The sequence below is a fragment of the Macaca nemestrina genome, chromosome 5 (genome assembly GCF_043159975.1).
Source record: "Macaca nemestrina isolate mMacNem1 chromosome 5, mMacNem.hap1, whole genome shotgun sequence".
NCBI lineage: Eukaryota > Metazoa > Chordata > Mammalia > Primates > Cercopithecidae > Macaca > Macaca nemestrina.
Window position 1 is genome coordinate 131,013,938 of NC_092129.1, and position 16,538 is coordinate 131,030,475.

Here is a 16,538-nt window from a genome sequence, read left to right on the forward strand (position 1 = left end):
AAAAAATATATTTATTTACTAAAAATTGATCATATTATTCTTCTTAAGGAAACAAATCAAAACAAAAACCCACATAGGAAAATAAGTGCTTAGTTTGGCTTTCAAACCAACTGTAACATGTAAAAATTTAATAATTGGATCACCTGAGAGTTGCCAGTTTATGCCTCTTCACATATTAAGCATTATTCGCTACAGGATTGGAGAGGGATTTTATCCCCAAACCTCGTGTTAGTTGGAATTCATTAACAATGTATGGAGGTAATAGAGTTACGTGAATAAAGCCAAACTGTAGTTTAACATCAGAACTAAAGTTTATCAAAATGCATATTGTTCCTTTTTAGGTCTTCTGGGGATTGCAAGGTCTAGGTTTTTTGTTTGTTTGATTGTCGTTGTTGTTGTTTTTGCCTTGAGCCATCTGAGCAAGGTGACAACTATGGACCTTGGTTTAAATAGCAATGCCATGTCAACCACTCTGATTTCTTTGAAGTCTAATGAAGAGAACAACAGCACTGTCTCTAGATTTAAAACAATAATAATAAAGCCTGGGATGAGAGAAGGCACAGAATCTTTTCTATTTTTTTGAAAACAGCAGCACCTTCTGGTATTTTCCTTTCAGAATTTGGGATGCAGAGGACTGATCTGATACAGTTGGTAATTTTACTTAAAAACCTTCCTATTAAACAGATTCAAAATATTTTTGAAGAACAGATGGTATAGACTAGAGGAAGAAATAAACATTGTATGTTAAACATTTTATTGATCAATTAAAATATCACAATTTAAAATGTTTATTCTACTATGGGAATTATGCATGTCTGTGTGTGACTGAAAAAGACACAGAAAGAATGTGGGGAGTGGGATGGGGATTTATTGTCCAAAGTTTAAATGGGACTCTTCTCATGAAGTGAGAGTAAGAAGAGCTATTTTTCTTTCCTCCCCTCCCATCCTCCTCTCTCTCTCTCTCTCTCTCCCACACACACACACACACACACACACACACACATACAATCAGGCCAGCAGATGGTTTTTCTTCAAGGTGTTAGGAAACTGGCTTTTAGTCTTGAATCGTGTGCCTCTGGGCACTTTGAAACTGCTTCTTCTGCCTATTTTTAAGACCAGTTTGAAAAAAAATGATAGGCAGAGTAGAATAAAGAAACCACCTGTGTGGATTTGATGAAAAAGGCAGACTATAAAGCTAGCAACTCTTTGGAAAGAGTTTAGTTATAGAAAGACTGCATCCTTATCTTCTAGCACATCTCTGTTCAGCTTTTTCTATAAGAGAATGAACTCCAGAGAACTGAATACCATCATCTCAGTAAATTAGTCTACTTGACACTAATTTTCAATCATATTCATCTTTCATCTCTATGAAGTATTTATGCATAAGAGTTTCCATTCTATTTTAGGAATACTTTCCTTGGATGTATGATTCATCTTTATAAATTATGATAGACTATTTAGATAAATTGTTAGATGCCTCCAAAGTTAAACAAGACCACAAAAGAAAGAAAATATCACCAATCATTGTGTAAAATGTATATTTAAAGTAGTCACTTTGGAGCTAAAAATATTTTCTTTCTACAAAGGAAGATTAGATCATTTAGTAGTGATTCAAATGGCTTTAAAATTTACTTTTCCTTTGGTTCACATATTTAATAGAAAATATAGGGGCCAAGGCTGAGTGTAGAAAAAAAAACCCATTAATTATGGAAGGTACAGGAAAATAACAAGCCCACAAATAGTCCTTGTATGTCCTGCTCTGCCTGGCATGCCATTGCTCTCCCTCAGAAGTCTGAGCTGTGTCCAAAGTCAGTATAGGCTGCTTTCCTGACAATAGCAGGGTTGTAGTGGAAACTGTCTTCACCACCTAAGTTATGGGGCCTGATACAGTGAATACCATACAAGCAGTGGGTCTGCCTGCCCTAAATTATGCCTGTTCATGTGACCCCATCATTATTCCCAGGATCTGTGCCCTTTGCCCTTGATCTCATTTCTACAGGATTTAGACAAGTGTCAGACCCTTGGAATGCTACACAATAGTGACCTTGATTCCCTAACTTTGCTGGGAAAAAAAGTGAGTTTAAATCTAGTGTTGAACTTATATGGAATGCTTTGTAACTGTGGTAGTCAAATTGTTCTTGATACAAAAGAAGCCCCACCCCTCTTTCAGAGACATCTGTCTTTCAGTCTGGCTCAGGTTTTCTGGTCTTGAGGCTACTTAATGCATTTCTAATAAAACTCCGAGTCTTTTTTTTTGTTGTTGTTGCATTTGGTGCATGGAAAAATTCAGGGGTTTCTCCTTATTGTTAACTTTCCAGATATTATTTTTAAAGCTTTAGTGTTCTAATTGTAAAAATAGAACACTTTCAGGAAAAAAAAAGACCAAAAAGCCAAAACACTGCTTGGCAAAACGCAAAAGGATAAAGATGGTGGTGTTTAGTGCTTGATGGATGAACAAGTGGTTAAAGGGTGTAATTCGGAACCAAGAGGCACCACCCCATGGCTAGTCCTGAGCCCCTTTGGGGGGAAAAGCAGTCTTTAATTACATCTGGAACTCATTAATTCTTTTTGGAGCCTCTTTCCAGATCAGCTCCCCCATCAGCCACCCATTGAGCAACAGAAATTCCAGATGGTTCCCTCCATATGCCAGTGCTCATTCTCTCAAGTAGGATAGATTGGTCACTGACAGAATAGGGTGGAATATCTGTAGCCAAGGCAGGACGGGGTGGAAAGCACTGGAACACACTTAAATTAGAGGTGGTCCATCCCATATATTATTATGTGAGTTGTATACATAACTATTTCTGAGTGATTGCTCTGAAATATCTTGAGTAATTTTATGGAAAGGATGTTACTTCTAGAAAATGTGGCACATAGATGCCAGCTTTTGACTCCTGGAAAAAAGAGAAATCCTCTGCAAGTGTCATTGTAGCTGAGAACAGATCAATTTAGACTTGCAGCTGATCTGCTCTGGAGGCTACATTAGGGTGAATTCTTTTGCTCATGTAACTATCTGAAATCTTTATTATTGTGATACAAGGAGAATTCCTTTATGAAAATCTCTGTATGCTATGTGCTTATTTTATTTTAGCAGAATTTTCTTATAAGAGACACATTGGTAGTGTCTAGTTTGAAGCATCTGGGAATAAAAACAGAGTTAACCCCCATATAATTAAAAAGTATGTCATCATTTCAAGTATATCACATTATTTATTCGTATATATACCTGTCTTCATCTGATGGTGGGAAACATGACTCGCTCATCTTTAAATTCCTAACACCCATCAAGATTTGTCACATTATAGGAAAGAAAAGGAATAAATAAGAAAAAGTGGGGAGATGAATCCAGGGAATTTCAAAGTGAAAAGTGTGGCACCAAAAGAAATAAGACTAATGTTTCTCTTCTTATCTTCATTCTATACTTTTCCTCTGATAGCTATTGGAATTTATGCGTGTGCACACACATGTTTACTTATGCATGTGTGTGTGTGTGGTGTTATTTTGGATCATCTATTATGAGATAAATATTATTCTTCTAGGTCCTGAGAAAATAAAAGTGAGAACATCAGCTGCATTCCTGTTCTCAAGTGGTTATAATAGTCTTTGTGTGATTTGTGGGAAATTTGTTGGTACATTTGGAGTTGGTAGGGCAATTAAAAGGAACCATTTTTTCTAAAAGGGGTATAATTTAAACTTCATGTACTTATCATATTTTAGCTGATAAATACATCTAAAAGCACCACTATCATACTTTTATACTTTTATGTATTTTATACTTTTATGTATACTTTTATGTACTATCATACTTTTATGTGTATGTGTGAGTACTCTGTGGATGAGAGTTAGTTCAACAAATTTTATCGTTTTGTACAATCAGGTTTAATAGCTGAATATTGGTTGAATGTGCTATAGGTTGGAACAGATAAAAATCAATTTGTTTAAAACTCTTGCTTTGAGACAGGGAGAATGGAACCAATTTGGAAAATATATTTTAGGATATCATCCAGGAAAACTTCCCCAACCTAGCTAGGCAAGCCAACATTGAAATTCAGGAAATGCAGAGAACCCCAGTAAGATACTGTATGAGAAGATCATTCCCTAGACACATAATCATCAAATTCTCCAAGGTCAAAATGAAAGCAAAAATATTAAAGGCAGCCAGAGAAAGGCCAGGTGACCTACAAAGGGAAGCCCATCAGACAAACCACAGACCTCTTAATGGAAACACTGTAAGCCAGAAGAGATTGGGGGCAAATATTCAACATTCTTAAAGAAAAGACATTCCAACACAGAATTTCTTTTTCTTTCTTTCTATTTTATTTTTGAGATGGAGTCTTGCTCTGTCACCCAGGCTGGAGTGCAGTGGTGTGATCTCAGTTCACTGCAACCTCTATCTTCCAGGTTCAAGCAATTCTTGTACCTCAGCCTCCCAAGTAGCTGGGATTTCAGGTATGCATCACCATGCCTGGCTAATTTTTGTATTTTTAGTAGAGACAGGATTTTGCCATGTTGGCCAGGCTGGTCTTGAACTTCTAGCCTCAAGTGATCCACTTGCCTTGGCCTCCCAAAGTGCTGGAATTACAGGCATGAGCCATCGCACCTGGCCCCCAACCTAGAATTTCTTATCTGGACAAACTAAGCTTCATAATCAAAAGAGAAATCAGATCCTTTTCAGATAAGCAAATGCTGAGGGAATTTAGTACCACCAGATCTGCCTTACAAGAACTGAAGGAAACACTAAATATGAAAATGGAAAACTATTACCAGTCACTACAAAAACTGAAATACATAGACCAGTGACATTATGGAGCAATCACGTAAACAAGTCTGCAAAATAACTAGCTAGCATCATAATGACAGGATCAAATACACACAATATCAATACTAGCATTAAATATAAATGGGCTAAATGTCCCAATTAAAAAACACAGAGTCTTTTAAAGCTGGATAAAGAACCAAGACCCATCAGTGTGCTGTCTTCAAGAGTCCTATCTCACATACAAAGACACACATAGGTTCAAAATAAAGGAAAGAAGAAAAATTTACCAAGCAAATGGAAAACAGAAAAAAAGCAGGGGTTGCAATCCTAGTTTCTGACAAAATGTACTTAAACCAACAAAAATGAAAAAAGACAAGGGCAGTACATAATGGTAAAGGGTTCAATTCAACAAGAAGAGCTAACTATCCTAAATATATATGCACCCAATACTGTAGCACTCAGATTCATAAAGCAAGTTCTTAGAGACCTTCTAAGAGACTTAGACTCCCACACAATAATAGCGTGAGACTTTAACACCCCACTGACAATCTTAGACAGATAATTTAGAACATTAAAAAAGATACTCAGGACCAGAACTCAACTCTGGATAAAGTGGACCTGATAGATATCTACAGACCTCTCCACCCCCAAACAAAGGAATATATATTCTTCTCATTACCACATAGCACTTACTTTAAAATTGATCATATAATTGGAAGTAAATCACTCTCAGCAAATGCAGAAGAACTGAAATAATAACAGTCTCTCAGACCACAGCACAATCAAATTAGAATGTAAGATTAAGAAATCTATTCAAGGCCAGGTGTGGTGGCTCATGACTGTCATCCCAGCTACTCGGGAGGCTGAGGCAAGGGAATCACTTGAATCCAGGAGGCAGAGGTTGCAGTGAGCTGATATCACACCACTGCACTCCAGCCTGGGCAACAGAATAATGAGACTCTGTCTCAAAAAAAAAAAAAAAAAAAAAAAAAAAAAAAAAAAAAAAGGTCTCTTCAAAACCACACACCACCATGGAAATGAACAACCTTCTCCTTCTCCTGAACGACTCTTGAGTAAATAGTGAAATGAAGGTGGAAATCAAAGAGTTATTTGAAACTCATGAGAATGAAGATATACTGTACCAGAATATCTGGGACATAGCTAAAGCAGCATGAAGAGGGAAATTTATAGCACTAAATGCCCACATCTAAAAGCGAGAAAGATCTCAAGTTAACAATCTAACATTACAACTAAAAGAACTAGAGAACCTAGAGCAAATAAATGTCAAAGCTAGCAGAAGACAAGAAATAACCAAGATCTGAGCTGAACTGAAGGACATAGAGACATGAAAACCCTTCAAAAAATCAACAAATCTAGGAGCTGTTTTTTTTTTTTTTTTTTAAACTAATGAAATAGACTGCTGGCTAGATTAATAAAGAAGAAAAGAGAGAAGATTGAAATAAACACAATCAGAAACAACAAGGGGGATATTACCAATGACCCCAGAGAAACACAAACAACCCTCAGGGAATATTATAAACACCTCTTGCACATAAAGCAGAAAATTTAGAAGAAATGGATAAATTCCTGGACACATGCACCCTCCCAAGACTGAACCAGGAAGAAATTGAATCCCTGAATAGATTAATAATGAATTCTGAAAATGAGGCAGTAATAAATAGCCTATCAACCAAAGAAATCCCTGGACCAGGTGGATTCACAGTTGAATTCTACTAGAGTTATGAGGAAGAGCTGGTACTATTTCTACTGAAACTATTCCAAAGAATTAAAAAGGAAGGACTCCTTCCTATCTCATTCCATGAGGTCAGCATCATCCTGATACCAAAACCTGGCAGAGATATGACAAAAAGAAAAATTCAGGCCAATATTATTGATGAACAACAATGCAAAAATTCTCAACAAAATGCTGGCAAACTGAATCCAGCAGCACATCAAAAAGCTTATCCAGCATGATCAAGTAGGCTTCGTGCCTGGAATGCAAGGTTGGTTTAATATATGCAAATCAGTAAATGTGATTCGTTACACAAACAGAACTAAAGACCAAAACCACATGATTATCTCAATAGATGCAGAAAAGCCCTTTGATAAATTCAACATACATTCAAATTAAAAACTCTCAATAAATTAAGTATTGAAGAAATATACCTCAAAATAATAAAAGGCATATGTGAAAAACTTATAGCCAATATTCTACTGAATAGGCAAAAGCCAGAGGCACTCCCCTTGAAAACTGTCACAAGACAAGGATGCTCTCTCTCACCACTCCTATTCAAGGTAGTATTGGAAGTTCTGGCCAGGTCAATTAGGCAAGAGATGGAAATAAAGCATATTTAAATAGGAGGAGAGGAAGTCAAAATATCTTTGTTTGCAGATGACATGATCCTATAGCTTGAAAACCCTATTGTCTCAGCCCAAAAGCTTCTTAAACTGATAAGCAACTTCAGCAAAGTCTCAGGATACAAAATCAATGTGCAAAAATCACTAGCATTTCTATACAGTAACTATAGACATGCCAAGAGCCAAACCACAAATGAACTCCCATTCACAACTGCCACAAGAAGAATAAAATATCTGTGAATACAACTAACAAGGAAAGTGAAGGACCTCTTCAAGGAGAACTACAAACCACTGCTCAAAGAAATCAGAGATGACACAAATAAATGAAAAAATATTCCATGCTCATAGATAGGAAGAATCAATATCATGAAGATGGCCATACTGTCTAAAGCAATTTATAGATTCATTGCTAGTCCCCTTAAACTACCGTTAAGATTTTTCACAGAATTAGTAAAAACTATTTCAAAATTCATATAAAACCAAACAAAAGTCCGAATAGCCAAGGCAATCCTAAGCAAAAAGAGAAAAGCTAGAGGCATCACATGACCCAACTTTAAACTACACTGCAGGGCTACAGTAACCAAATAGCATAACAAAACAGCATGGTACTGGTACAAAACAGACACATAGACCAATGGAACAGAAAAAGAAGGCAGAAACAAGACTGCACACCTACAACCATCTCATCTTTGACAAACCTCAGAAAACAAGTAGTGGGGAAAGAATTTCCTGTTTAATAAATGATGCTGGGAGAATTGGCTAGCCATATGCAAAAAAATGGAAACTAGGCCCCTTTCTTAAACTATATACAAAAATCAACTCAAGATGGAATAAAGACTTAAATGTAAAGCCCACAACTATAAAAACCCTGGAAGAAAACCTAGGCAATACCATTCAGGACATAGGCACAGGCGAAGATTACATGATAAGATGCCAAAAGCAATTGCAACAAAAGCAAAAATTGACAAATGGGATATAATTAAACTAAAGAGCTTCTGCACAGCAAAAGAAACTATCATCAGGGTAATCAAGCTACAGAATGAGAGAAAAATTTTGCAATCTATGCATCTGACAAATGTCTAATATCCAACATCTATAAGGATCTTAAATTTACAAGAAAAAAACAACCCCATTAAAAAGTGGGCAAAGAACATGAACAGATACCTCTCAAAAGAAGACATACATGCAGCCAACAGACATATGAAAAAAAGCTTAACATCATTGATCATTAGAGAAATGCAAATCAAAACCATAATGAGATATCATCTCATACCAGTCAGAATGGCTATTATTAAAAAATCAAAAAACAGATGCTGGTAAGGTTGTAGAGCAAAAGGAATGCTTTTATACTGTTGGTGGGAGTGTAAATTAGTTCAATCATTGTGGAAGATAGTGTGGCAATTCCTCAAAGACTCAGAGGCAGAAATACCATTCGACCCAGCATCCCATTACTGGGTATATACCCGAAGGAATAGAAACCATTCTGTTTTAAAGACACATACACACATATGTACATTGCAGCACTATTCACAATAGCAAAGACATGGAATCAACTTAAATGCCCATCAATGATAGACTGGATACAGAAAATGTGGTACATGGATATAATGGAATACTATGCAGCCATACAAAGGAATGAGATAATGTCCTTTGCAGGGATATGGATGGAGCTGGAGGCCATTATCCTTAGTAACCTAACACAGGAACAGAAAACCAAATACCACATGTTCTTGCTTGTAAGTGGGAGCTAAGTGATGAGAACACATGGACACAAGGCAGGGAACAGCACACACTGGGGCCTGTCAGAGGGCAGGGGGTGGGAGGAGGAAGAGGATCAGGAAGAATAGCTAATTGGTTCTGGGCTTAATACCTGAGTGATGGCATGATCTGTGCAGCAGGTCACCCTGGCACAAGTTTACCTGTGTTAACAAACCTGCACATCCTGCTCATGTATCCCTGAATTTAAAATGAAAGATGAAAATTAAATAAATAAGTAAATAAATTAGAGGCAAAGCCCTCTTGTTTTTTACAAGTTTTGCTTCAATAATTCTTAAAGTTATGAACCCATAAAATGTATGCTAAACCTAGAACATTCTCTAGGTACTTCACTCTTTTATTTGAATATTTTGAAAAGTGCCAGAGATGAGAGTAAGATATATATTTATTTTTATCTGTTTAGCTTGATCATTCATTTTGTACCAGTCACCAATGAGCTCTTGATTTTAAGGTATGTAGGGGATTAAACTCAACAGATCTGGACGACATTTATTTAGTGTCTTTATCTTCAGCATTGCAAAAACACTAGGAATTTAAAAAGAAAAAGAATGATCTCTTCACTTAAGGAAGTCAGAGTGGGAGAGGAAGTCATAATCACACTGAGGACCAGCCCAGTGACAGTTACTTCCTCACATACAATAGTGTATGTATATAATTTGAATAATGTGTCTCGGTAGTCTGATAGATGCATGTACAGTGTGTCACTGAAGTGTAAAAGGGAGAGGTTGTTTCCCTATGGAGAGTGGTGGAGCCAGTGAGGAGAGAGAATATCTTGCTAGCAGAACTAATGCTTGCTTTGCATCCTGATGGGATAGGACCATACTTTGAGAACCACTGCTCTACATCTAACTGAGAGAAGAGGGGAGGGAAAAGGCATACAGAATTAATGGACCAGGCCTAGAGATGTCATACTTTAATTCTTCCCACATTTTATTGGCTACAACTCAGTCACATGACTTCATCTACCTGCAAAGGAGGTGGAAACCGTAGTCTGTGAACTTAGGAAAACAAGAGAAATGGTTGGTTTACAACTCTATAGTCTCTGCCACAGGAGGGCATGGCCATTCTTATAATGCAGGAAGCAGGGAGGGGCTAGGAAAGACAACTCATGACAAGTTAATTTGCTTGGGCATATCCTTAAGAAGGGCAAGTGCACTGTTTCCTAGAATGAGAGATGAGATTATATTAACAAAATAATTCCTTATAAATCTTTACATGTGTTGGTGATTATGGCACTAGAAATTAAAGCAAAAATCTTTATTTTATGTCACTAATTAGTGTTGAATTACTGCTAAATTTCAAAAAGTAACACAACACTTTGGCATACATGAAATACTGTTTTAAATGAAAGTGTTGTATTTGTATATTACTCTATAGTAAATCTCAGGCAAAAGCTATGATTATTTCTTCTGAAGTTATATGAAGACTGCTTTTATGAAAGGGGAAATAAAACATAATGATTTTAAATTTTCCAGTAAGCTCTATAAGCCTGGAAAGCTAAGGGACAACAGTAAAAATAATAACATCAAGTATTTATTAAGCATGCACCATGTACTTTGCCTTACACAATGGGACTTAGGGAATTAGATACAGCTTACTAATATTGTATAAGCATTTTCAATCTATTAACTCATTTAACCCTCACAAAAGTCCTATGAACAAAACAGTTATTTTTAGTATTATTCCCATTCCACAGATGAGAAAACTGAGGCACAGAGCGATAAAGTTATTTGCCTAGACAGCTAGTAAGTAGCAGAATTGGTATTCATATCCAAGTAGTCTGCCTTCAGAGGCCAATGTCATGTCTACTGCTCTGTATATCCCTGAAGCTAGAACCAAAAGTGAAGATACAGGAACAAAGGGTAGGGAGCTCATTCGATCTGTGTGTTTCCACTGCAGTAGACTCAAGGCTGCTGTTTGGTGTATAAGTAGTGCATTTTGTCCATGAATGTGGTGTGTTAAGCAATGGTAGCATTTATCAATCAGAACTGATTTTCCTGTTCAGTAAGGCCTAGCCTTTGGCAGACTATTCATTCTTCCAGTTGCTATACCTGTTCTGGTTTAGATAACACTGTATGCAGCTCCCAAACTGCTGGGAGAATCCTAGAATAAAAGACGTAATTCTTGTTTTTGTGACATATCTGAGCAATTTCTTTTTCTTCCACAGACAGAACTGTCCTTGTGGATACAGATCTTCCATTCTTCAAAGGGCTGTATGTGATGGGTACCTTAGACTTCCCTGTGGACAGAAGCAATGTTCTGAGTGTGGCATGCATGGTCATTGCAGGAGGGGAGCTGAAAGTTGGTGAGTAAAGGCCCAAGGATTGCAAGCATGTTGGGAATTATACTCTGTGAGAAGGGGCTCTGGGAAACAAATGGTATCATCAAGCAGGTTGCTTAACAGAGTCTGGGGAGGGTTAAGGTAGTAGTGAGTGTACTAGTAAAGTTACTCTTTGGCAAGCTTTACACGTGGTCACAGGTGGCTTGTATTGGTCATTCTCTCATGCCCATGCACTATCAGGCTGTTTCTGGTCCGCCTGCTGCTGCTCATTCCAGGGCTATTTTTTTTTTTTTTTTTACCTCCTCCAGGCTACAGATCAAGTCTTCCAGTAGGTTTTCTTTGTGTCAGAATATGCCTTTAACTCACTCTTTCAGAAGATATCATAGGATGGATTTGATATCATCTGATCAACTAACTCACAATAAAATTTCAATTGCTGTCTTAACAATTTCCTGAGAAAATATACTTGAAAGCAAAGCTATGTGCTAGCACTTTACTGGGACTAATAATCCCAAAGACGTGAGAATGAAGGAAAAAGAAAAGTGAGGAGGAAAGTGAGGGAAAGCAAATACAAGGTAGTCATAGCTTCTTGAAGAAGCATGCTTGGTTTGCTTGGTTATGTGGGATATCTTGAGAGAAGCCTTATTAGAACCTCCATATCTTGGGACAATATGGGGGAGGTAGTGAGGAGAAGGCAAGCATCTCACCTGGCCCATTCCACACCATTAACTCCTCTGACTTTGTTATTTTTATGGCTCCCTGGGTAGCTAGTGGAAGGACCAGAGAATCAGTAGGTGCCAGGAGATGAGGCTCCTCTTGCTGGGAAGCGGATCATGTTACTGGGGCCCCGGGACAGGCAGAATGGAATGGATCTGGGGTAGTGTATTAACCAGATTTGGCTTACTTAATTAAAAAAACCTGAAATGTTATGGGTAGACTCTATACTTAGAACTGTTGTAAGCGATGGGTATAAATGCTGAAAAGACATGTACCCTGTCTCCAAAGGAACTACTTTAGAACTTTAGTAAGGCATTCTACTTTGCCCCAGGAAGAAGATTAAAAGAGAATTCCCAGAAAAAAATCATATCATATTCCAAAGAAATATATCTCTAGTGGTAAGGAAATATTTAGATATCGTTGTTAGGTAGCATGAAAATTTTAGATTCTCTGTTGGGAGAAAATTCTAGATCTAATTACCTGAACAAAGGTTAAGTCACTGTAAAAAGATTTCTGAAAAAATATGGTCAATCCTTTTCTTAAATACTTCCAGTGACAAAAAAATCAAAACCCTTCAAGGCAACCTGTTCCCACTATTTAAAGTCCTATTAGAATTCTTTTTGTTCCATTAAACTAAAGTCTATCTTCCTCCAATTTCCATAGGTTCAGGCTCTTCCTCTTGAGCCATTCAGGACAAGTATCATACTCCTTTTAATTCTATAGCACTTCATTCACATCTTCTTGAATCTTTTCTGTTTTAGGTCATACAGTATAACCATGGTTCATAGTTATTGCTGTTTTAAGTATTTTTTTTTAGTGTATGGTACAAAACTGCAAATATAGGAAAACAAAGAGAATTATATGGTGGAAATGAAGTGATCACTCAAAGTTTCCGAGTGCAAATATTTCCAAGTGCAAATATAACCACAATTAATATTTTGGTGTTTTATCTCAAAATCATTTATTTTCTTACACATACACACACACACACACACGCATATATTTCAAAATGTAGGGCATATGCTTTGACTTTTTTTGATCCTATAAAGAATTTCTGCAACGTTATATAATATATGGGAATATATAGATATGCATGCATGTATAATAATTTAGCCATTTTTCTCTTGTTGAACATCTAAGATATTTCAGATTTTTGTCCTTGTAACTCACTCTGCAATGAACATTCAATAATTAAATCATTATTCATATCTTCGTTTCCTTAGGATGGGCTTTTAAACATGAAATTAATGGGCCTAAGGATAAGAACATTTTTAAAAGGTTTTTAATACATGCTGCCAAATTGCTTTTCAGAAAAATTTTACAAATTTGTACACCCCATTTCCTATAGATTATTATGAGATTCCCTCTTTCTTGCTGGCATTGCCTCTAAACACAACTTTGTTTTGTTTAATTCCTCTGAAAGCCAGGGAGAAAGAACTATTCCCAGGTGGGATCTGCCTATTCTGAACAGAATGAAACGAGTATAGCAGTTAACAGAATGGGCTCTAAGTCAGATGGTGGAGGGACCAAATCCACCTTGGCCACCTATTGGCTGTTTGACCTTCAGCAAGTCAACCTCTGGGCACCTTCATTTCTTCATCTGCAACGTATGTAGGATAACAGTAGAACCTTCCTCAGAGAGATATTAAACATAACAGCTCACAGGAAATGCTTGGTATATGGTAGGTGTTCAATAAATGTTTATCAGCCAGGGTGCCCACAGAAAATATATGTCATAAGCATTAGACAGTTTGAAGGGATTTAAATAAAGGAATGATTTACAAAGATCCAAATGGGATGAGGTATACCCTAAGGCTAGTAAAGCCACTTATCCTTACTACCTCTTGCCATAAAGGACTGAGGAAAGAATGTTACAGGAACCCAGAGATAAAGAGAAAGGTTTAGAGATGGTTGTCAGATCACCCCAGAGGCATGGCCTTTGTTGGGATTCACCCAGTACAAGGAAGGAACTCCAGGAATAAACAGTCTTATCTCATTCTTTTGCTTCCCTCCTGTCTTCTGCTTGTGCTACCATTTGGCCACATCCGACTGGAAGTCAGAGTAAAGGAGAACTTGATGCAGTACACAAAGGTCAGCCACATCCTGGGGCACTGGATAGGGTGGAGAAGCACAGAGCTTGGAAATGGAGGTGTCAACAAAAGCTCTCCAGCACAGCTTCCAGCTATCAGAACAGATATGATTCTTCTGTTAATAAAGCCAAATATTAAACTGACTTCTTTATCCAGCCAGGTCATGCTGTTAGTCCTGCCAACTACACTGTTGACTCTGATTCCTGCTCTTTTTATTTGTGCTGCCACAAATACGTATCTCTACATTGTACAGTTGTGTTGGGCTTATTTTGTTTTCTCTTGGGTTTTGAGGGAATCTAATGGCAATACTGTTTACCCATCTCTTCATTTAATTATTTCAGTTCATCTTTCTACACTGGAGATATTCTCTTGAAGTCTGGTCTTTTCCTCACAGATTACTATCATTTGCCCATTTGTTTAACATTGTGTAAAATCCTCATTAATTAATTGAGAAATATTAAATAACATTGAACCCTGTTCTTGTTACTATAAAACTTATTTCCAGTTGATATCTTCTATTGCAAAGATTGATCTCTTTTTTCGGTAAGTTATATTTGGATTTCTAAGGTCACTTATTACTATAATATGTAGCTTGCTGCCTGAAAAATTTGTACCTTTGAAGGTAAGTGACACTGTGCCACTTTCCAGTTTTACTTTATATATTTCAGGTCTCATTAAAAAATTCCTCCATTCCCAATTCTATTTTTTACCCCTCACTAGATAGTGGTGTATTCTTTTTCTCCTTGCTTCATCCATGTGTTCCAGGCCTAAAGGTTGGTTATTGGAGCCCATCTGCCCAATCCTATGTGTATTATGCCTGAAGGAAGACTTTCAACCCATCTGTCCAATTTTACCACACCCTAAAGAAATCCCAACATGAAACAGATAATAAGACTAGTTAGTAAATAAACTTAATAGATTTGGACATTGGCACAGAGTGCTGCCAGTGTATGCCTGCTATCTGATACCATTTGATCCAAGTCCCAACATTGTAGAATTATATTTTCTGGTGGTCCTGCTTTTTTTTTTTTTTTGAGATGGAGTTTTGCTCTTGTTGCCCAGGCAGGAGTGCAGTGGCGCGACCTCAGCTCACCGTAACCTCTGCCTTCCAGTTTTAAGTAATTATCCTGCCTCAGCCTCCCAAGTAGCTGGGATTACAGCCGCCTGCCACCATGTTGGCTCAGCTAATTTTTGTATTTTTATTAGAGACAGGGTTTCACCATGTTGGCCAGGCTGGTCTCGAATTTCTGACCTCGTGATCCACCTGCCTTGGCCTCCCAAAGTGCTGGGATTATAGGCATGAGCCACCACGCCCAGCTGGTGGTCCTGCTTTTAAGGCAGCTGGTGCTGGCAAAGGTATCAATGGACTTTTAATAGAGTTGAATCATAGAATGCTAGAATTAGAAAGGAAGCTCAAGATCAAAGCTTTGCTTAGAGGGCTACAGCTGCATCACAAATGCCAAACTCTATTTCATTCTTCGTTCAGTGCTTGTCTCATTAGCCTGATAAAACACTTAAGATAAGCTTAAAGAATTACACATGTGTGTTCATTCTTTCATTTATCATGGGTTTACTCAGTGCCTACCGTGTACCAAGTACCATGGGGGATACTGGGCATATAGAAACAGAAATCATGAACCCGAATTTTCAAGAGATGTCTCAATAAAATGGTGTGACAAATGAGTAAAAACATGATTGGAAGGGTCATGTCTTCCAACCTAGAGGGAGCTTAAAGATAAAGGAAGACCTGTGAACAGGTACATATTTTAGATGAGCATTATACTTTCAGGAAACTGCAGGGAATGAGTATGTCTGGATAGCCGACTTTGTATGAAATGGTGGTTGACCTGATATACTATGCTAAGGAGTTTGGATTTTCCTATGAAGGCAGTGGGTAGTCACTGGATAGTTTTATGTAAGGAAGTGACATGATTATATTTACTCTTGGAAAAATTAGTGCTGGAAGTGTAGAGAATGCACTTAAAAGGGACACAGTGAAAAGGGAGAAGTCTACTGAGATGTTTTAGGAAAGGAATTGTAAGGGAGTGAACTAAGGTTTACTCTTTAACAGGAGTTAAAGAGGAAAGAATGAATTAGAGACACATTGGGGGGGTAAAAATCACTAGAACCTAGTGATAATTTTGATCTGAGGCAAGGAGGAGTTGTTTGGGATATATCCAAGGTTTCGGGTTGGGAGATCTGGGTCAATGGGGATGCCAAGAATGAGTGCCCTTTCCTCACTCTGTTAGTTGAATGGCCCTCGGCAAGTTATATGAACTAGCTGTGTCTCAGTACCCTTATCTCCAAGGTAGAAATAATAATAGTACATATTTCATAGAGGTTTTAAAAAATTAAATGAGTTAATATTTATTAAAGTGCTTGAACAATGTTGAGTATACAGTAAACTTTATACAGTGGTTTGTTAAGTACCCAGACTCATAAATCTCAAGGTTAGATTTCAATGAAAGATGCAAGTGATAATACCTAGAGGGCAAGTAGATTTATGAATAAAGAAACCAATGAGAAAGGTCTGTGCTAAATGTACATATTTGAGGAT

At 37.3% G+C, this 16,538-nt stretch overlaps 1 protein-coding gene across 1 annotated transcript in view; it reads left to right on the top strand.

Annotated features, from left to right (window-relative positions):
- LOC105490872 (PKHD1 ciliary IPT domain containing fibrocystin/polyductin) overlaps positions 1-16,538 on the top strand; it is a 472,028-nt gene that overhangs the window by 287,583 nt on the left and 167,907 nt on the right. The window contains 1 exon segment of the mRNA XM_071096950.1: positions 11,061-11,198. Within this exon segment, the coding sequence (XP_070953051.1) occupies positions 11,061-11,198 (138 nt within the window).